Source organism: Calliphora vicina, chromosome 2 (genome assembly GCF_958450345.1).
Source record: "Calliphora vicina chromosome 2, idCalVici1.1, whole genome shotgun sequence".
In the NCBI taxonomy this organism is placed as follows: Eukaryota; Metazoa; Arthropoda; class Insecta; order Diptera; family Calliphoridae; genus Calliphora; species Calliphora vicina.
In genome coordinates, this window is record NC_088781.1 from 82,104,394 (window position 1) to 82,128,311 (window position 23,918).

The 23,918-nt window shown below is 31.5% G+C and overlaps 1 protein-coding gene across 3 annotated transcripts in view; it reads right to left on the minus strand.

The window, feature by feature from the left end:
- Nucleotides 1-2,005: 2,005 nt before the first annotated feature.
- The window catches only part of eEF1delta (elongation factor 1-delta), a 117,484-nt gene continuing 95,571 nt past the window's right edge, over nucleotides 2,006-23,918 (minus strand). For all 3 annotated transcript variants that reach the window (XM_065500604.1, XM_065500606.1, XM_065500605.1), the window contains one exon: nucleotides 2,006-2,665. In XM_065500604.1, the coding sequence (XP_065356676.1) occupies nucleotides 2,078-2,665 (588 nt within the window). In that variant the 3' untranslated portion in view covers nucleotides 2,006-2,077. The remainder of the gene's footprint in view (nucleotides 2,666-23,918) is intronic.

Genomic DNA, 23,918 nt, shown 5'->3' on the forward strand with positions numbered 1-23,918 from the left:
TATCCTGGAAACCAAATACCCTTTCAAGGACGTCAAAAGCCTTGACGGCTATGTATGTTTGTAAGAAGACGATAGGTACGTAGTGGGGTATTAGACCCCAGTTCGTTAACTGGCTATGTGATACGGTCATTAAGCCGACACTATTCTATGGAGTTTCTGTCTGGTGGAAGGCATTAGACAATGGCTCAATTTGCATGCTATTCGAGAGAATTTTAAGAAGAATGGCAATCCTGATAACAGGTGCTCTAAGAACGACAGCAACAAAGTCGATCTTTACTATATTGAACTGGATCCCCGTGGATCTAATGGCAAGAAAATGGCATTTACTTCTGCCTTTAGGCTAAACGTGATTGGGGCCTGGAAGCATTCTCCATACGTTCACGCCAGCATAATAGATAGTATTCAGACTCTTCCGGATAATATCGATTACTGCATACAGATGCAATGGACGGACCTTTACATGACACAACGGGTCTCTCAGTCTATACGGACGGTTCTATGAAGGGAGATCGAGTTGGCGTAGGTGTCTACATTCGGGAATTCGATATTAGGTTATCTTTTAGACTTTCAAATTAATGTAGCAATATTCAGGCTGAAATATCGGTCATCAAACGGACGGTTAGCTGGCTCAGTTATAACAATATATCAGGCAGGGATATTCGTATATATACTGACGGTCAGGCTGCAATAAAATCTCTAACAGGTGTATACACAACATCTAAATTAGCCCAGGAATGCCGGGCATCCTTAAACAGGATGGTGAGACATTCAACAGTCGTACTCAAGTGGGTACGGGGGCATGGAGATACTACGTGCAACTGTGTTGCTGATGATTTGGCGAAAAAAGGCGCCATGTTACCTGATGGAGACATAGATTTCCTATGTGGTATTCCGTTATCCAAATGCAAGCTACAAATTAGTAACTTCTACAATGAACTGGCTCAGACAAGATGGGGATGTGAACCCACATGCACTATAACCAGAACGATATGGCCCCGACTGAATCGGGGACGAACATCATATTTTCTTGGCTTTACACGCTCACAATTGAGTGGTGTAGTGGCGGTCATAACCGGACACTGCACCTTTGGTAACCACGCTAGGAGACTTGGCTTGCCATTCCACGACTTCTGCTGTTGAAGTTCTGAAGTTGTAAAAACGAGGAGGAGGATGAGACTATTTTTCATCTTCTTTGTCACTGTCCGCCATTAGGAGATCTACGTCTAAGGATTCTGGGACACCGAAATAATCTTTCTGAGCTCTCGAATATGAGGCTTGAGGGCATTAATACCTTTATAAGGAGAAGTAATTGGTTAAAAAGACCAGACATGGGGATCTCTTTAGAGTAACCCAATTAACCTCCGACTTATTGGCACGCAACTTTTTTTAAAAAAAAATCTCCTCCCGTTCTCTTTCCTCTGACATTTCCTTCTTAACTTTTTCATCTTCTCCTTCTCTCTTTTCACTTCTATCTGTCCGTCTTCTTTGTTTTTTTTCTACTTTCAGGTAACATTTCGTGGCTGCCTCGAAACCTAACCTAAATATCGTGTCGACAGAAAAGACACGTTTAAACTCAACATTGCTGTCAACATTTACCAAACATTAACATAAGGAGAAGTAATTGGTTAAAAAGACCAGACATGGGGATCTCTTTAGAGTAACCCAATTAACCTCCGACTCATTGGCACGCAACTTTTTTTAAAAAAAAATCTCCTCCCGTTCTCTTTCCTCTGACATTTCCTTCTTAACTTTTTCAATCTTCTCCTTCTCTCTTTTCACTTCTATCTGTCCGTCTTCTTTGTTTTTTTATACTTTCAGGTAACATTTTGTGGCTGCCTGGAAACCTAACCTAAATATCGTGTCGACAGAAAAGACACGTTTAAACTCAACATTGCTGTCAACATTTACCAAACATTATCTATAACGACTACACAAATACCATTTTGGCACCATCCGTGACATTGTGTTGTCACATACAAAATAGAGTTAAATATTTCAAAACTAATTTTCGATTAAATCGTAAAGACTTTTCTTTTATTATTTTTATTTGATAAGAATATATAAATTGTTTTTTTTTTTAAATTTTATTAAAAGCAGCAACATCAACACTTTGAACAAATTCTTCATTTTTCTCAATTTCTTCTGTCAGCCAATCAATTGAAACTTTATCATCTTCTACAACGCAACTTATGCTCACTTTGTTTATTCCAAAAGCTACAGGAACTAACTTAGATGCTCCCCACAATAATCCATCTGATGAAATTTTTCTAATTAAATTTTCCATTTCTTTTAAATCTGTTTCATCGTCCCAAGGTTTTACATCAAGCACCAAACTGGATTTAGCTATTAAAGTTGGTTTTTTCGACTTTTTTGCAGCGTATGCAGCCAGGCGTTCTTCTCTTACTCGAGCAGCTTCTTCCGACTCTTCATCACTATCTGATGCAAATAAGTCAACTCCATCATCATCTTCCACTGCAACTTCTGCTACAGGATCACGTTTTATTAATGTTTCCAATGCAGAAATACGTTTTTGGGAGTCCAAGCAGAGGTCATTTAGACTTGAAATTGTTTTTTTTAATTTTGCGTTTTCATCTTCTAGTAATTCAAAACGTTCCAATATATGAGATGGAACCATAGTTGCCTCCGCACAAGAAATGCCATCCATCTAAATGAAAATCAAAAATATTAGTGTTGAAATAATTGTTTTATTGAATAATTTAACATAGATGACAACTATGTATATAGGCAATTGAGAGCTAAAAATCTAATTCGTGAGAATGTATTGCTAAGTATTTTGTTAATGTATAATACATGTGTGAAAAAAAATAATTTTGATTAAATTTCTATGTTTTTGTTCTACGGAATATAAAGCTTTAGTCATAGAGCGGAAACTCTCCTGTCAAAGACCTAACTCAGTTGTCAGAAACCTAAGTGGTGAGAATGTATACGGAGAAAAAACCACATTCGTAAGTGTGATTATTTTGAGTAATTTTTTTTGAACTACGTGAATGAACAATTGCTCTCCTAATATTTTTCCAGTGAACAAAACGAAAGGTCACTTCTGCTTTTGGAAAAAGAATTTGATTTTAATAATAAAGAAAAGATGAAGGAATTATATAAAATTCAAACAACATAAATCCCATTTAAAAGCATTTTCAAAATATAAGTGTTATAACTAGATGTTAATCGGTCGGTTGCTTTCTTATGACTGACTTTTATTTATTCTTTCTTATTATCTATTTACATACTTAGTTTATATATGTATTTGGTATGCAATATTGTATGTAATTATGACATTTCTCTCCCCTCTACTTTTGTTAATATACATAGTTCATTTATTTTTAATACAATTCAATTTAATTATTGGGGTACGAGATATATCATAATCAAATATAAAATATATTGAGATCCATTATTTAATAAAATTATGATTTAATTTAACAATTTCAAAGGTTTTTTTCGTATTCTATTTGAACGACGTAAATTCGGCTCTACCTCTAAATCTTTAGAAGTTGCAGGATTGCATTCGTCCGCTTCCTCTATAACGGTTGGTATATTGGGTTCCATTTCAATTACCTCTGGAGTTGGTGTTGTAGTAATTTCTGCTGACTGTCGTCTTACTCGTGGTGCGTTGCAGTTTTGATGCGGATGATTAATGTCCACCAAAGGACAACGTTGAACATTTGTTGCATTTTCCACCTTGTTTCCACGTTCTTTGACAGACGGTTCGACCATCTTTTCGCCGACTTTACGCATCTGGTCTACATGCCTTTTCCATATTCTACCATCATCTAGTTTCACATTATAGTGTAATTCGCCTAACTGTGCATCTATTACACCAAAACACCACTTTTGTTTGTGTAAATAATCACGTACAGCCACTTTTTCACCCACGAAAAATGTTTTTGTAGTTGGCATATAACTGGAATTAGAGTTTTGGGGTAACAGTAGATCTAAACGAGAGTTAATCTGGCGACCAAACATCGCCATTGCAGGAGATTTTTCTGTTGCTGGATGAATTGAACGTCTATAGGCTAATAAAATTTTACTTAATTCCAAATGTAGGGTGCTTGGAGTACATCTTGCCGCTAGCAATTTGTTTTTTATAGTTTGTACATAACGCTCGGCTTGGCCGTTAGTAGCAGGATGATACGGAGCTCCTTGTTTATGCAAAATTCCATTTGCTTTGAGAAAATGTTGAAATTCAGCAGAATCAAACTGTCTTCCATGATCACTGACAAAGATCTTTGGTATACCAAATGTTGCAAATATTTCCCGGCATTTTTGAATAGTAGTGTCTGTGGTCATATTAGAAACTATGTGTACTTCAGGCCACTTGCTGTAAGCATCGACTAAAACAAATAAATATTTTCCCATAACCGGACCGGCATAATCTACGTGGATTCTTTCAAATGGTTTGCTTGGAGTTCCCCATCCACGTATTGGCAAAACTTTGTTTGGGTCAGGTCGTGTTGATTGACAGGCAAAACAATTGTTTACTACGTTTTCTATGTCTTTATCCATATTATTCCACCATACATATGCTCTTGCGAGACTTTTCATTCGTGAAATACCAAAATGTGCTGTATGTAGTTCTTCCAGGACATTTTCTCGCAAAGCCTTTGTTATATAAACACGCATACCTCTTAGTAAACAACCATCGTGTAGGGTGAATTAATTTTGCGAGATACCAAATCTATTTTTACTATCACATTCTCGACCATACTTTACACACTCGACTAACGTTTTGATTTCTTGGTCGGACTTAGTTTCTGCCTTCAGGTTATGCGCTGTTATTGGTAAATTTTCGATTATTTCTTCTTCGATTGCGTAAACCTCTTCTGTGAATGAGTACGTTTCAGCATTAGGTAATCGTGACAATGCATCTGCGTTTGCATTTTCCTTAGACCTTTTACATTTTATTGTATAATCAAACTGTTCTAAAAATAAAGCATAGTGTTGCATACGTGTGGACGACAAAGTTGATAATGCCTTATTTGGAGCAAATATTTGGGATATAGCCCGATTATCTGTAACGAGAGTAAAACTTCTACCGTATAAATATTGATAGAACTTACGGATACCAAAAATGACTGCATAGGCCTCTTTATCAATTTGGGAGTAGCGTTGCTGTGTTTTGTTAAGAGTTTGCGATGAAAACTGTATCGGCCTCTCGGAACCATCATCATAGATATGACTCAAAACAGCTCCTACACCTATAGGGCTAGCATCAACCGCTAGTACCACGGGCAGAGACCTGCGCCGTGTCGGCTGCAAGCCGGCTGAGCTGAGCCGCCGAAGATATTCAACACCCGCCGCCGCCGAACAATTTTCGGCGTGCAGTCGGCTTAAATGCAGCCGCCGTGCATAATTTTTTGTTTTATACCAAAAAAAAATATTGCTTCTAATTTAAATTTTTATTATTTTTTATGAAAAAAGATTATTGTTATATCCACAAAATTATTCATAGTGAATATAACCTATTGGAAACATTTCGTTTATTGTAACAATTACTACTGAAACAATAAAATGTAAATCAGTGATGGGATTTGTGGCACAATTGTGCCATTTTTGGCACTATTACGTTTTGAGTGTCACAATGGCTCACTTGATAGTACATATATAAATACAAATAGTTTTAAGTAATAATTTCGGAAATGGATATTAAAAATGATCAACTTGTTTCTTACTTTAAAAATAACGAAGCTTTGTATAGTTAGACATGTTAGATATTCTGTAAAAATCTCCGATTGTCATAAAATATACAAAAAAGGTTGTACTTTTTGAATTCATAATTTTGGTTAAAGTTTGTTGTTATTACCTAATTAATTTTAAGACGATTTGAGTGGAATTCACTTAAAATGGAAATTTTTCCAATTAGGGCGGGGTTTTGACATGAAGATCAAATGCCAAATAGTAATCAGTAGGGGGCGGATTTTCATGCATTTATTATTGGAAAATATGCGCCTAAAAAATGCTTAAAAAAAATAAAAATATGACCTAAAAATTAAAAAAAATATGCACTTATATTTTTGTGCAGAAACATAAAATAATTAAGTATGGATTTCGAAATGTCTTAAAAATACACAACACTGTTGCCAGCAGTTAGAACTCTTTAAATTATACTAGGAATTAAACAATTAAAGTTCTAGAACTATTTTTAACATAACTTTTCATCTAAAAAACGATGGATATTTATATTAATTGTAATATCTTGGTAAAGCCATGTTATGTAATCTATAGTGTAGGGACTTTAAACGTTAATTGTGTAGTGCATTTGTCTCTCAGTTATCCAAAATTACTAGTTTACGACAGTATCGTAGAACTACTTGGAAATGACTGTCAGGAGCGGTTACTGTGTAGGTGAAGTTACAAAATCTTTCGATAACGAAATCTCTTATAAATCGAATGTGCAATGAAAACAAATATGAATGTTTTCGACACATTTAATGAATTTTTGATACTAAAATTAAACTTTTTTGAAGAAAAATGTTTTGAAATAATAAATTTCAATTACTGATAGAGAAATGAAGAACTTAATGCCAGTTTCTCGATGTCAAAAGAAGTTAGTCGATAAAATTTACTGCTATTTCTATAACAAATTCGACAAAAAAATGTTTGTCGAAACAATGTATTACCCATTAACGACAAAAAATTATATTTTTATTAAAAATTGGCATAATATGCATATAAATATGCATTTTGAAGTAAAATATAACAAAATATGCATTATCAATAAAATATGCAAAAATATGCACTAACAAATCGATGCCATTTTGCAGTAAAATGTGCGATTCGGATAGATAATTAGTCTACATTGTATTTGGACGTTCGAGAAAAAACATGTATTTGCATATAAATCCGCCCCCTAGTAATCAGATTTGTTTATCTAAAAATAATCTAACGTGGATTAACTTTGATTTTTTTTTGTTATAGTTTAATATAGCCATACATAACGTCAGAAAATCAAGAAAAAGAAGAAAATATATTGGAAACAATCTAAAACGTTTATTTAGACAAAAAATAAAAAAAATTTAATAATATATTTTCAAGTCTCTTTAATCTTCCTTATCACTGGAATGATCCAATTTTTGTATGTTTTCTACTTTATACTACTTTTTAACAAATTGTATAAAAAATTGTGTCAAAAGGGATCCAAATTCGGTTTATTTTGTGAAAAGTAGTTTTGGCACTATTGAATCCATTTTGGCACAATTTATACATCCACTAAATGTTTAAATCCCATCACTGTTGTAAATGCTCTCGATTTACGTAATTATAATATAATAATATGTATTATGATATATAAAATTTTCTCATTTATTTACTTTTATATTTATATTTATTTATTTCTAATACATTTTGACCTTTTTTTAATATCCAAGAATCTGCCTTGTTGTATACTAATACATTTTGTTACTTAGAAAATAGATTCAGCATAAATAAAATGAACTGGATTCATTGATCTCAATTAATGTATTTATAGACGGCAATACTGAGTATTAATATTTGTCAAAAACTCAAATATCATAATACAATTTCATCGTCTAAACCATGGCAGAATTAACCAGGTACAATTATTAGGGAGAGTTTTCAATATTTACCCCTACAACGTCAAATAAAGCATTTACTCTCATCACATTTTATTTTGTTTTCGCGATATTTTGCACGTTATATTAAAACCAACACACATTTATTTGGAAAAATTTTAATTTCAATTAAATATTTCACGAAAAAAAGTAAAATTTGTTTAAAAAACCACAAATAAATTTATTTTTGTTTTAGACATTTCCTTTTGTTTTATTCTAATTTTATTTTGTTTGACGTTATAGGGAATGTATAATTGATAACATACTTTCTAATAATTGTACCTTGCTTGTTCTGCCATGGTCTAAACAAAATTTGTATTAGATTTTCATAAAATACAAATGATTTTTTTCAAAAACTTTTTATTTTCTTATGTATCGGGTGTGTATTTATAAATACAAATAAGGCAAACAAAAATGTCAAGAAAATATAAAATAAAAATAAAGTTTGCAGAAAAATATCAATCAACAAATAAATAAAATATTTGTAATACTATCGTGTAAACAATAAATGTTTTTTTGAAATACCGAATGATTTCAATAATATTTTAAATTTGAAAAGTGTTAATACTCAGTATTGCCGTCTATAAATACCTTTAACAACATAAAAATTTAAATTAATTTATTTTATATGAAAATTCAAATTTATTTCAAAATATTTTGAATTCAATTCATACTTTTTTGTGTCTATATTTATTTTCTTCATTTAAACTGAAATACATTTTATATTGTTTTGTATAACTATATCTATCTTGTTGAATATTATTAATTTTGAAAAGTTATTGTTTTATGTTATTTTTTTTTTTGTTAAACACAATAATAAAAAAACATTTTTAATAAAATATGATTTTTTTAAATAAAATGTCTTATTTTATTATTCTTTATAACTTTTGTCTAAATTGTTTATTTGGAAAACTTATATTAAAGACATTTTAATAGATTTGCAACTATTATTTACATGTACATATGACAAAATTAACATTTTAGTTAAAATTTGTCGTAAATGAATCAAATAGTCATGTTTGGTATTTTCAGCCGGCTGGCCGCCGATTTTGAGCCGCCGCCGATGAAAAAAGCAAATGCAGTCGGATACAATCCTCGCACATTATGACCCTAAAAGACCCGTGGTCAGAGACCTGCGCCGAGCAATTTAATCGGCGGCGGCGGCTTAAATGCTCGGCGCAGGTCTCTGACCACGGGTCTTTTAGGGTCATAATGTGCGAGGATTGTATCCGACTGCATTTGCTTTTTTATTTCATTAAACGCGTTGACACACTTTTTGTCAAATATAAATGGCACATCATTTTGTAATAAGCGGTTCAATGGATAAACTATATCGCTTAAATTTTTAACGAAACGACCATAATAATTTATAAGTCCCATGAACGCTCTCACATCATCTTTACATTCGGGTGCTTTCATTTTTTGAATTGCATCAATTTTGGTTTGCATACGTTGGATACCATGTTTGTTTATTACATATCCGCAGTATGTTATCGAGTCCTTCATAAACTCCGACTTTTCTAAATTTACTCTCATGTTATATTTCTCAAGTCGCTCCAAAACCTCATTAATTCGTTGCATGTGACTGGCATCATCGGACGCTGTTATTTTTATATCATCTAAAAAGACTGAAACTCCCGGTATGTCGCATAGTAGTTGGTCCATTAAACGTTGCCACTTAGCGGGCGCACTAGCCACACCAAACATTAAACGAGTAGGTTGATACAAACCTTTATGGGTGCTCAGGGTTAGCAAATGTTGGTCACTAGGATGTACCTCCAATTGTAGATATGCCTTCGACAGGTTAATTTTAGTAAATTTATCACCACAAGCCATTTTGCTGAACAACTCATCAATTGTTGGCAGGGGGTGTTCATCAATGAGCAGTACGGGATTTAGTGTTATCTTATAATCACCGCATATACGGACATCACCATTCTTTTACATTTGCATTGACGTACCCGACACATTTTATAGGCGTACCACAATAACTTATTAATTCCATTTCTGGTTCATAAAGTTTTGATTTAGGCATTAACTTTTTTGCGTCATCAACATTAATTATTGACACTGGCGATCCTGTGTCTATTTCAAAGACAATATTTTTACCATCAATTAAAAAATCGTATAACAACTTTGTACGAGTTTTAGCTACTTCAGCACTTTCTTCTATTTTTAAGGGATCTTCCACTGTACTACTTTTTTCTTCAATTTGATGTAATTGTTTTTTTTTTTTAAAACACATTTTACGAAGATGACCTTTTTTATTACAGAAATGACATTTGGCCTCTTTATATTGACATTGATCTGCCAAATGTGTAGTGTTGCCACATCGGAAACATTTTTGATTACTTTTGTTCGTTTCATTGACATTCTTTTTCTTTGGGTCTCTTCTATTTTTCTCGAACATTCTGTTGACCGTTACTCTCTCCGCACTTTTCTGCTGTAACTCCTCACCTCCTTTTTCTGCTAATTCGTAGGCTGTTGCCATGCTTATCGCCTCCTCCACTTTCAATGATTTTCTTTCTAACAATCGGTGCTGTATTTTTTTGTCCAGGAGCCCAAACACAAATTGGTTCCTCAATGCCACATCCAAATGTGCACCAAAATTACACCCAACTGCGAGTCTACGAAGCGCCACCGCAAATTCAGCACAAGTTTCTTCAGACTTTTGCTTACGCAAATTGAAACGAAAATTTTCTAACAACTCGTTAGGTTTAGGGTCATAATGCTCCTCCAATATTGAAAAAATTTCGCCGAACAGCATGTCTTCCGGAGTTTTAGGAAGCACTTTATCACACAATATATTATAAGTTTCTGTTCCCACGAAATGTAGCAGTAACCGCTGGTATTTTGTAGATTGACACTCATAAAGTTCTAGTGCTGTTTTAAAGCGTTTTACCCAACGTGACCAAGTTGTCTTTGTAGCATGGAACGGCTCAAAACTAAAAAAGGAAACCATTTCCTTCACATGGACTGAATTATTCTCGTTTTGCATTTTTTTTTTTTCAAATTCTTATACTGTACAAAGTTTTTCTAAAAAAAATTTTACACGTGAATTTAAAACATCCTCGTCGCCAAAAACTGTTATAACTAGATGTTAATCGGTCGGTTGCTTTCTTATGACTGACTTTTATTTATTCTTTCTTATTATCTATTTACATACTTAGTTTACATTAACTAATACAATGTATTGGTATATATGTATTTGGTATGCAATATTGTATGTAATTATGACAATAAGTTTCAAACATATACAGTAATGACAGATACCAAAAGGAATAAAGTGAATAAAAAGAACAATAAAGAACAAGATGATTGAACAACTTCACATTGGTCATTTGACTGAATTATTCAATTGAACTTGTTCGTTCATGAACAACCCAACTCTACTTATGATATTCACCCTTATCGTGGTTGGCGTAAACGTCTTACGCCTACGACTGTTTCGTACTAGATTAAAGATAAAATGCAAACTGTTTCTTTAATCTAGTACGAAACTGTCGTAGGCGTATGACATTTACCACGATAAGGGTGATTATTTCCATAATTTGTTAAAAATTACTAATAATATGTTATTGTATGTAAATAAAAGAGAAAGTAACAGTTATTAAAAACAACAACAAATGAATTGTTTATCTCACACCAAACCATTAAAGAACAACAAAAGCGAATAAATTTCATACCAAACCATTTAAATAAAAATCAGTTTATAACTGTTATTTTGAGTGATTTATTTTTATCACAAAAATATAAATCACAATTTGAGTTTTTTGGTATATGGACGAGTTTTTTTTCGATATCTGATTTAAATATCTACATATTCTTATCGCATTAACAAAATATTTATTTTTTACATAAATAAGTAAAGCCCTCACTATACAATTATTTAATACATATTTGTTTAATTTTTCATTTCTGTTTTTTGACATTTGTTAAGACCAATTGTTGTATTTGTAGAACTTATACCACCTTGTATGAATTCGCCTTGGGGACAACTAAAGAAAATAAGTTGTTTGTAGTGGAAAAATGAAAAAGATAAGATTAATATCACATTTAGGATAGTTTGGTACTAATTTTATTGATAACTGTTGAATAATTGCAAGCTTTTTGAAGAAGAACAGCTAGTTTTATATTTAGAGTCGACTTCAACGTCAGAAGTGTACTTTAACTTGTCTATGATAGACCTAAAGTCCACTCTTAAGTAAAGTCGAGTTTAATTCTCTTAAAGTATTCTTTATTTCTGACTATGATAATTGGCAAATATTTACAAAACAGACTTATATTTAAAGCAAAAATATAACAATTAGTTCGCTCTCTATTTTTCAATAATAGGTATAAAGACTAGTTTGATTATTCTACCATAAATTTTCCTCTCCTCTAGGAATATACAGTTTTAGAGTCATCAATCGTCTAGTAAATAATTTATGTTTTATTAATCTGTGTTAATTTCAATGTCTCTTTATTAATGATCCTTTATGTGTGTGTATCATATAATTGAAGTATGTATTTTATGTACTAAACTTAATGTATAGTGTTGGAAAATGCTATAACACTTAAGCTATGTTTAGTTCATTTAATAACAGAGTTATAAATGATTGTAAACATTAACCCATTATCATAACATCTCCCTTTGTTTAATTTATTATTGATATCTTATTGGCAGTTTGCTAACTCTGTCACTTTTAGTTACATATTTGTTTACAATATTTTCATTTCCATTTTCATTTAAATTATTAGTAACATTATGATTTAAATTTTCAGTAACATTTTCATTTAAGTTTTCATGAACATTTTTGTTTAAATTTTCATTAACATTTTCATTTAGATTTCTAAACATATTTTCATTAAATTTTCATTAACATTTTCAAATTCATTTTTAATATGTTGTCTATTTCTTCTATAGGTTGCACCTTCTTGGTCCTGAATTATAAATGATCTGGGTTCTTTGCAATGCTGTATTACAGTACCCTTATACCATATAGATGATGTTGGTGTTCTTTGAAACATTACCTTTTGACCAACATCTACCGGTTTTAGATTCTTTGTCGTTTTGTTGTAATTTTTCATCATTATTTTCTTTCGATTATCTATTTGCCTGGTGATGTCTTTTGTATTTATTAATTTTTGTTTTAAGTTTTCTAATAGGCATGGTAATTTAGTTCTCAGTACTCTACCCATTAATAATTCTGACGGACTTGGGAAATCTCCTTTACGAGTTGTTCTATACTGTAATAGAGCCGTATAAGGATCAGACGAATCTTCAAGGCTTTTGCACAACATTTTCTTGACTGTACTCTCTGCTAAGCCATTCGACCTAGACAGATAGGGTCTTGAAGTAATGTGTTCTATTTCCCAATTTTTACAAAAATCTGAAAATTCCTTCGAATTGAAAGGGGGTCCATTATCGGAAATAAAAATCGCTGGTATTCCATGCCTGGCATAAATAGATTTGAGTTTAGTTATAACTTTTTTACTATCATATCCAGAACTTAAAATATCAATTTCTACGTATTTAGAATAATAATCTACTACTAACAAATACATAGTTTTGTTAAATTCAAAGAGATCACAACCTATTTTGTACCATGGTATTTTTGCAATTTCATGAGGTAACAGTTCCTCTTTTGAATTAGATTTTTGATATTTTTTACAAATTTCACAATTTAATACCATTACTTTTATATCATGATTTATATTTGGCCAGAAAATAGATTCTCTTGCCAAGTTTTGACAGCGTTGTATACCCTTCATGCAAGTATGACAACATTTCCTTTCTAAGACTTTTAGGTATTAGAATTCGATTATTCATTAGTAAAATACCATTTAATTGTGATATTTCATTTCTTATAGGAAAATATGGTAATAAAATTGGATTTACTTTTTTCTTATCAGTAGACCATCCAGTTTTTATACATTCCTTTAAACTTTGAAAAACTTCATCCATTTCTGTGGCCTTTCTTACTTTCTCGACCGCAATGTCAGATAAACTATTTTGAGACATGATGAAGTTACAATGCAAATCAATTTCTTTATTCATATCTAATAGAGTATGTTCCTTAAGTGGAGCTCTGGAAAGAGTGTCGGCAATATAGAGTATTTTCCAGGCTTATAAATTATTTTTATGTTGTATGTTAATAGACGCAGCATAAATCTTTGCAAGCGAGCTGGAATCTTATAAAGTGGTCTTTCAAATAAAGTTACCAACGGCTTATGATCAGTTTCTACTATAACATGTAAACCATAAACATACTGGTGAAAACGAGTACACCCAAACAAAATCGCGAAAAGCTCTTTTTCAATTTGAGCATAATTAGACTGACATTCAGTCAAAGAGGCTGAAGCATATGCAATCGGATTATTGTCATGCATAATTGTGGCTCCAACAGCAAATTTTGACGAGTCCACAGACAGTTTTACCTGTTTCCTAGGATCAAAATATACTAAAACTGGCGAAGCAGTTATTTCTTTTTTCAAATTTAAAAATTCATTATTTTGTTCAGTATTCCACTGCCACAAAACATTTTTCTTTAGAAGTTCTCTTAAATTTTTAGTTTTAGCGGACAAATTTTGAATAAATGAACCTAAGTAGTTAACCATTCCTAAAAACCTCTGAAGATCCCCTATATTCGATGGTTCTGGCAACTCTGTGATTGCCTTGATTTTGTCAACATCTGGTTTAACACCATCACTATTAAAAATGTGTCCAATAAACTTTATTTCCGTTTTCAAAATTTTCGATTTTGACTTATTGAATTTCAAACCAACATTTTTGGCTCGTTCCAAAACCCTTTCTAATATTTCGTTATGTTTTTCCACGTTTTCGGCATGAATGAGAAAATCGTCCATATAGATGATTAACCCATCTATATCTCCGAATAATCTCACCATTTCCGAGTGAAATATTTCTGGGGCAGCGTTAATGCCGAATGGTAAACGCAAAAACCTATATCGACCCATATGGGTATTAAAAGTACACAGCTTTGATGATGCTTCATCTAATGGAATCATCCAAAATCCTGAATTAGCATCAAGGCTACTAAAAATTTTTGAGTCTGTTAATCGAGACCTACACTCATCAATATTAGGAAAACTGAACCTCGGTCTAACTATAACTTTATTCAAGTTCCTTGGATCAAGGCACAGACGTAGACTACCATTGGGCTTAGTTACCAAAACTATGGAATTTACCCATTCAGTAGGTTCATTTTCTTTCACAATAACTTTTAATTCTTCCATTCTAGTTAATTCCCTTTTTAAAGGCTCTAAAAGACCCAATGGGACTCGGCGAGGTGCTTCCACTATAGGTTCTCTATTTTCTATTATTTTTAAACTACATTCTTTTTTCAATTTACCAAGACCATTAAAAACTTCGTCGTACTTTTCAAAAACCTCTTCTATATTTATAGCATTAACCGTTTTGATTAAATTTAATTATATAGCTAAATCTAAACCAATTACGTTTCTACATTCCATATTCAATATGTAAAAAGTTGTTAAACAATTTGTTTCGTTACAATTAATATTTAAATCAACTTTTCCTATAACTGGAAGTTTTTCTCCACTAAAGGTTAGTATATTATTACAACTATTATTATTAATTTTGTTAATTTTCAAAATACTTAATGTTCTCTCCGATAGCAGATTGGCTTGCGCCCCGGTGTCAACCTGGAACATCACCATCTTCTTGTTAATTTCGGCTTCAACATTCCAATCACGAGGTGTAGCGCCTGTGATGTTTCTAACAGTACCAATAAAAAGATTTTCTTCCTCCTCATTATTTTCAACGGCCTTTACATATTTGTTGTTCTTTTTGTTGTTGTAGTGGTGGTGGTGATTTTTGCTAAAGCACATTTTAGCAAAGTGATTGATCTTGCCGCACAAATGGCACTTCATTCCTTCAGCTGGACATTTATTTTGATGTATTTGTCCACATTTTCCACATTTTTGTTGTTGTTGAATCTTGTTGTTAGATTTTTTGTATTTGGAAGATTTATTGTTGTATTTTTTTAATGCGCAAACTTTTGCATTATTGTTGTTGGTATTAGATACTTGCTCTATCGCAGTAGCATTTTCTCTGGCAGCTTCCATGCTCTGTGCAATTTGAAGAGCTTTTTCCAAGTTAATATTTCCATCGGTCAACAATTTTTCTTTTATTTTAAGATAATTTTGTGATAAGCCACAGATAAAAATATCTTTGACTAAGCCTTCTCGCAGTGACTCAAATTCGCATGTCATGCTCATATTTTGCAATTGTGTGGCATATTGCAAGATGGTTTCTCCAAGCAACTGTTTTCTTGTGAAAAACATGTGGCGCTCCATGGCAGTGTTTTTCTTTGGAACAAAATAGGTGTCCAACTTGTCCCACAACGCACTGTACAATATAACGTCTATATCCACATTAAAAGAACTTACAATTTGCATGATTGATGGTCCTAAATGATGTAACAGCAACGCTACTTTGCGTGCGTCCGGCTGTGTATCCAGTGCTGATGCTCTCATAAATATCTTGAAATTCTGGCTCCAATTTTTCCACTCTATGCTTAAATTTGGAGCATTGATGTTCAGCGGCGATATTGATGTAACTATTGACATTTTTTCATTTATTTCTGCAGCTTTTTTATCTGCCTCATTTGTCATTATAAAAACACTGACTTATATATTTTTTTTTGTTTAATTGATTTTTAATCAATATTAAACACGAGGGTTTCTAACCTTTAAAACCTGACACCATGTGTTAATTTCAATGTCTCTTTATTAATGATCCTTTATGTGTGTGTATCATATAATTGAAGTATGTATTTTATGTACTAAACTTAATGTATAGTGTTGGAAAATGCTATAACACTTAAGCTATGTTTAGTTCATTTAACACGTTGACGCTCACCTCAAAATTGACGAATCCACCCAAAAACACACTTAACTTTTTTTGGTTATTATTTAATTTTAAAGGTGTTAGATGAAGATTTCATAATTTTATGATAAAATTTTGCATTTTCTAAAATTTTTTTATAAAAAAAGTTAGACGTCTATAGCCGTCATTTGTTTTTCATAATAACCATTTCTCTGATATACAAATTACGGCTTTAGACGTCCTGGTATTCAAAAATATTTTTTTGAAATAACTGAAAAAATTCATGATTTTTATTAATTTTAATTAAAGTTATTTCATCTTTACATAAAAAATAAAAAGTTCAGTTCTATATCTTTCTATTCATATTTAAATTTAATAAACTAACAAGTTTAATATGATTATGATAGTATTTATGTATATTTTATACAGATATGTGTTTACTAACAATAAAGTAAGTGATACGGCTCAAAGCTTTCGGGACATAAAGCTGGTTTTTCAGGACATGTTTTACACCTGTATTTTGTCTCTTTTCGGAATTTGTTTTTTGTGCAGTTCCTGCAACGGCAAAATGTGTTAGTTCTTTTATAGTTTTCTGGTGTCAGAATCTTCTCAATGTAATGTTGTTCAGATAATTTTAAAAAAGATGTGTTGGATGTCCTTTGTGGTCTGCCATATGACACATCAGCTGGTTACCATCTAAAATATGTTTTGGTAATCTTATAAGGGATTTTACAAGAGATTCCCTAAACTCAAGGAACTTTACATTTTTATGAAATTTTTTATACAAGTAATACGAATTTCAAACACATAAGTCTAAAATGTGAAAAATTATTACCAACGGATACTCTTTTTTGGAGAAGAATAATACGAGATAATTCGATCGCATCTATCAATGCCCAAATATGTATATCGTCACAAATAGGTAATAACTAAAACCTTCACTGATATTTAAAAAAATACAGTTAGAATTATCAACAAAACCATAAACAAACATTTACATTGTCCAAAAGTAAGTCAGACTCAAAGAGAGGCTAAAAATAATAAATAAATTATTGACGTCTATGCACGTCATTAAAATCTACAAGTACTCTTATAGCAACAAAATCATAAATCTAAAAATAAATGAAATAATATAACTGTAATATTTTCCTTTTAAAATAGTATTGAAGGAATTGGTAGAAAGCTAAATCACACAGATTTATAATTAAAATATTGTTTTATAACTTTAAATATTTATAACGGTTATAGACGTCGTTTGCATATATTTGCACTCGGACACGACGTCTATAGACGTCATTTACGTCAACGTGTTAATAACAGAGTTATAAATGATTGTAAACATTAACCCATTATCATAACATAATCTATCTACAAAAATAATATTGTTACGTTTTTACCTTTAAAAAACAGTGGTTTATTTACTTTAAATAAACCGAATTCTTTCAATTGCTAATTAAAGCGATCAGTAGTTTAAAATCTTTATTTATTTAAATTAACACAACAATTTAAATAGTAACTCTCTAACACAAGTCTAACGATATACTCACTAATCTGCAACTTGCTGTTACTATTTACATACACAGTGCCATCTTCCAGTAGTTTCATGAATTATCTAACGGAAAAAACTATAATGTTCTATTCCTAGAGCAGCTTTAATGTTAATGTTAGCAGCTGTAACAGTTATACTTATAAACAATGTTAATAAAATCGTGTTATCAACGTTGTTGATAAGTTCGAGCACTGGAAATCTTTATAAACATGATATATGTTGCAAGCAGCTGTTACAGACTGTAATTGACTATTTGTTCGACTGGTATAACAAGTTTCTGTTTCCTAAATATACTTAAATAGAACGAGGTTCTACGGAATAGAAAAAGTGTTCAAAAAGATTTGTACTTCACGCACGTCTTGCAGACTAGCCAGTTCGGGAGTTGTGGGCGAGGTTCTTTGTTCCGCATATGTACCGAATTACAAAAAAAATAATTGGAACTTCACGCACGTCTTGCAGACTAGCCAGTTCGGGAGTTGTGGGCGAGGTTCTTTGTTCCGCATATGTACCGAATTACAAAAAAAATATGTGCGTTTGATTGCCCTTGAATAAACACAAGAAATAAAATACACAATATTCTTTACTAAACATTACCTTGTTGCCTTTTTCAAGCAGCTATATGAAAATGCTGCTGCCCCTTATCCCTCCCACACACTCGTCTCAAAACCATGTGCGAAATCGTTATGTAATAGCTTGTGATGGAAAGTACGATGATGGTTATCAAATAAACACAAGAAATAAAATACACAATATTCTTTACTAAACATTACCTTGTTGCCTTTTTCAAGCAGCTATATGAAAATGCTGCTGCCCCTTATCCCTCCCACACACTCGTCTCAAAACCATGTGCGAAATCGTTATGTAATAGCTTGTGATGGAAAGTACGATGATGGTTATCAAAAATTTTGGAGTGTTCCCACAGGTTATAACTCATGTTATATCTCTCGAGGGTTGTGGAATGTACATGTGGTTTGACCACTTGTATTCCTGGAAGCCTCCTCGAGAGTGTTTGAAATCCTAAGTACAAAATACACTTATTAAATTTTAATCTAATATTTTAACACACTTTCTATTTACCTTGTTATTGATAGCAAAGGGTTTAATATGTCACTTATAAAAAATTTAAAATTTGTTGTATAAATCAATTACACTATAAACTTTTTCTGAGTTGATGTTTAATTTTTAATGTTATAAAAGAAATTTAAATGTAAACGTGGTACGATTCTTTATACTTTTACAGTTTTACCATACATTTTATTTCTTTAATAACTTCTACTTTTCTTTACTCAAGTTGACGGTTTAAAGTCTATATGCAAAAGACTTGATTTGGGGATCAGCATTCTTTTATTATCCCCCTTTTTGCGTATTAATTATTGATCACTTTAACTCATAAAAAAAACTCAAAAGCTTTAAAAAGAGTAAACGTAATAAAAGGGTATGTTCAGTTACCCATCTCTACATTATGTATGTCTATCATGTAGATTAACTTACATGATATCAGAACAATTCATGATCTCAGTAAGGAAATAGAAATAAGTGATAATAACATAAGATCATATATGAATGTGCGAGAATTCAACAGTGTTGTGTAAATAGAAGTTGTTAACATGTACGGTAGGTAAAAGTACCAACAATAAAACGTACTAATTTGAAGAATGTGATAACTTTTGTTAATGAATACAAAAATAAATTATTGACTGAAAACAAAATATTTGAGATATTACAAGACCGTTAAATTCATATTGATAGTGCAATTTCGTAACAATATTTACAAAACAGACTCATATTTAAAACCAAAGTATAACATGCAGTCCGACCCACTATTTTTTAATATTATTTTCTCATATAAAGAGTGTGTCAAATAAAAACATATTATTAAGCATTAAGTTAAATAAAACCGTTCAATATAAAAATTCTCAAAAATTCAAATATTGTACAAATTCATTAAACATTAACGGTCTAATTCATAATAAATTAAAACAGCTTTATAAGTCCTTAATAAGAAAAAATTAAAAAAAAACAGGGGCCGAATTACCGCATTCGTCATCGAATGAACTATCGTATCGAAATATAATTTCGATATCGTAATTACAACAAAATGTACTAAATTTTATGCTCAATATCGAATGCCGTAGTCTCAAATAAGAAAATTACGATCGATTTTACTCGATATCGAATGCGGTAATTCGGCCCAGTATTTTTTAACTCGATATCGAATGTGGTAATTCGGCCCAGTATTTATAAACGTTTAATAGTCTTATAAGTATGTTATAAACCATTTATAAATTTGAAATATTTAGTGTAGGTTCAACACTACTTTAAACCTGCTTTAAGGTATTCTTTTTACATTTTATCTGGGAAAAATGGAATTTTAAAGATAATTGCTTATAAATTTGCTATAATAGACGATACTATTGCAATTGCTAAACATAATTTTAACACCGCCGGGGAATAAATTTCACTTTAATAGTAAAGTATTGTTCGAAACCTAAGCAAATTTTCCTTATAAAATAATCAAAGTCTTATACATATATTATTTTTAAATAGATTTATTAAATATATGTAAAATATTAAATTTTTATTACATTATGTACCTACATTATACTAGTAACAACCACAGTTTAATTTAAATTTCTGGAACTTTATTAAAAAAAAACAAAATTAACTCTATATGTTAATTAGAGTGTCCAAAAAACCGGCAAATTTAAAAAATCGGTTTCCGGTTTAACCGAAAAAGTGTGTTTTTGATAAGAAAACCGGTTATTAAGCGGTTTCAGTTTTTGTCTTCAAAAAACCGGTTACCGGTTTATATTAAATTTTTATTTAATGGAAATTTAGCATTTTTGAATTCTTTATGCAATTCTTTTATATCTTTTACGAAATGTTGTCAAATGCACCAATTTTTTCTATAAAATAAATTAATATTTTTAAAAATGGTATCAAAGTTTTTCATAAATATGTTTGAATGAGCTTTAGAAAATATATTTCATTAAAACCGGTTAACCGTCTTACAAAAACCGGTTTTTCTCACAGCTTCTCGAACTATCGATTCGCCAGATGGTGATTCCTGATATTTTGAAAGTTGAGCGAATTATTCCCATTCTAAAACCTGATAAATCCGCTACAATTGGAGAATCATACCGCCCGATTTCTCTATTACCACCAGTAGCAAAGGTTTTAGAATCGCTATTACTACTATCCCTGAAAGAGCATTTCTCGCTTGCCACCCACCAACATGACTTCAGGGAATTTCATAACACCACGACAGCGCACATAGGGGCAGCTATATGGTGACTTGTGGCGATAAATGAAAAATGCGTTTTACAAAACAAATGATATGTCATTGGAAAGAGGGCACTTTTCTACATATAGTTTGTTCAGAACATTTTTTTTCAAAGCTTTGGTTTAAGAGTAGCAGCAGGCCAAACGTAATAAAAAAAAAATACTACATTTAATATCTATTAAAAATGGAATATTAAGGTGTATATTTCATTATTAAAATATCTTATTCATTATTGAATAAAATAGTTTCTTTGTATTAATAATATTGACATATGTTGTTGGGAACTGATTTGTGATCTTTTTTTTAAAGAAATTATGAATGCACGTACTTAAAGTTTTTGTAAATTCCGAACAAACTATTATTATAATTTTTTTTACATGAAAAAGTTCTTTGGAAGTAAAAAAGTTGCATAAATGCCCATAACTATTTTATGTTGATTAAAGAAGGGAATGTATAGAATTATATTCTATTTTAACATATAGCGGATTTTTGCGGTTTTCGATTTTATTAAATTTTTAAAATTTTAGGCCTTTATTCAAAAACGTTTATCAAAATTCTTAAGTACAAATTTTGTATGAAAATTTATTTTATAAATCTTTGATAAATGGTTTTAAATAATATATAGCAATAAATTTTTTATTAGCAAATAAGATTTTGAAAATTTTTAAACTATTTTTAGCATTAGTTTAACTTTTAAACTAACACTAAAAACAGTTACCAACTTTTATATCGGCAAAATTTGAAAAACGTAACTTTCTTCTCATAAATTCAGATTCTGTAATAACACGACTCCGAAAAAGTCCAAAAAAAATATAAACGAGCTTCCATAGGAGGCATCGTAATTTTTCGTGCCAACCTGCGATACATCAATTTCAGATAAAAGCGATATAGACGATAGTAGTGATGAAAATTATCCCAGCAGGGAATGCCAATAGTAAATTTGTAGTGATTTACTAGTGACATTGTCAGTAGCACTACTACCATATGTACCCCATCCAATGAAATCTTCTATTGACATTTAACATTAGCTTGTCATTGAAAATCCACCAGTAGACTGTATCACTATTGACTAGGTAGTTATTACTTTCTATACCTATTGACTACACAGCATAATAAAAACAAGTAACAGAGCTATATTCGGCTGTGCCGAATCTTATATACCCTTCACCAATATATACCTTAATATAAATACTAAATACAAGACCTACAGTGATGAAGGTTTGTGTATTGAAAAAAAACAACAAACAAATGTATTTATAAATATATAAGTACGTCTTTACTCATGCAAAACACTTCATATATCAATAACATGAAGAAACCGGACAATCATATGTATTTACACTACGACCACAAAGTATACAGAGGCGTCAAATTTGACAGTTCAAAAACACTAAAATCAGCTTTTTTTGAAATTGTTTCGATAGAAAGAGAAAACAAATTTGCGGTTTAATACAGACAGTGCGTTAAAACAAACAACTATATAAATAAGCACAAAACCAAACCAGTTGAAATTGTTTCGAGCGAAAGAGACAAATATATTTTTTTTTGCCGTGTCGCCTCTGTATACTTTGTGCTACGACTGCTCAGTGAAAACAAAATAAGACTTGCTTGTTGAAAAAAATAACAACAAAAATAAAAACAAGTAAGAAAGTATGGTCGGTCAAGCCCGACCATATAATACCCTACACTAAGTAAAAGAGCAAAAAAAATTTTTCTTTTAAAATTTAAATAATTTATATTTTTGAGTGATTTTCGGAAGTGGGCCTTATATGGGGGCTATGACCAATTATGGACCGATCACCATGAAATTAGGTCGTGTGATTTATGTGTATATTAAAGTTAACTATGTTGAATTTTGTGTGTTTACCAACATAAGCGATTTATGTACGTTAAAGTGATTTTCGGAAGCGGGTCCATATGGGAGCTATGACTAATTATGGACCGATCGTAACAAAATTTGGTGACATGAATTTTGTGTATATAAAACTTATTTGGAGCGGAATTTGTGGAGATACATATATAAATTAAACATTTAGGACATTTGTATGGGGGCTAGGTGAAATAATGGACCGATTTCAGCCAGTTTCAATAGGCTTGGTCCTTGAGCCGAAATAATATGTATCAAATTTCATCGAAATATCTTCAAAATTGCGACCTGTACTCTGCGCACAAGGTTTACATGGACAGCCAGCCAGCCAACCAGACGGACGGACGGACATCGCTTAATCTACTCAGAAAGTGATTCTAAGTCGATCGGTATACTTTAAGGTGGGTGTTAGACTAATATTTTTGGGCGTTACAAACATCTGCACAAACGCATAATACCCTCCCCACTATGGTGGTGTAGGGTATAAAAATAAACCAAACGCACTCAAATACATACACACCCCTATCGCGAATCAACATTTCACATGAAATATTTTCCCTTTTCCTTTTTTCGTTCATCAACTTTGTTCACGTGAAAAAAATTCCCCTTGTTGTGAAATTTGTAGATGGAATTTTGTAAACAATAAACAACTGTTACGAACAAAATCAACTATTGTGAATGTAAAGTTCATCATGATATTCCCGATAGCAATTTTCCCTTCGAGGGAAATAAATATTTCATGGGAACAAAATTTCACATGTTATTGCCGATAGGGG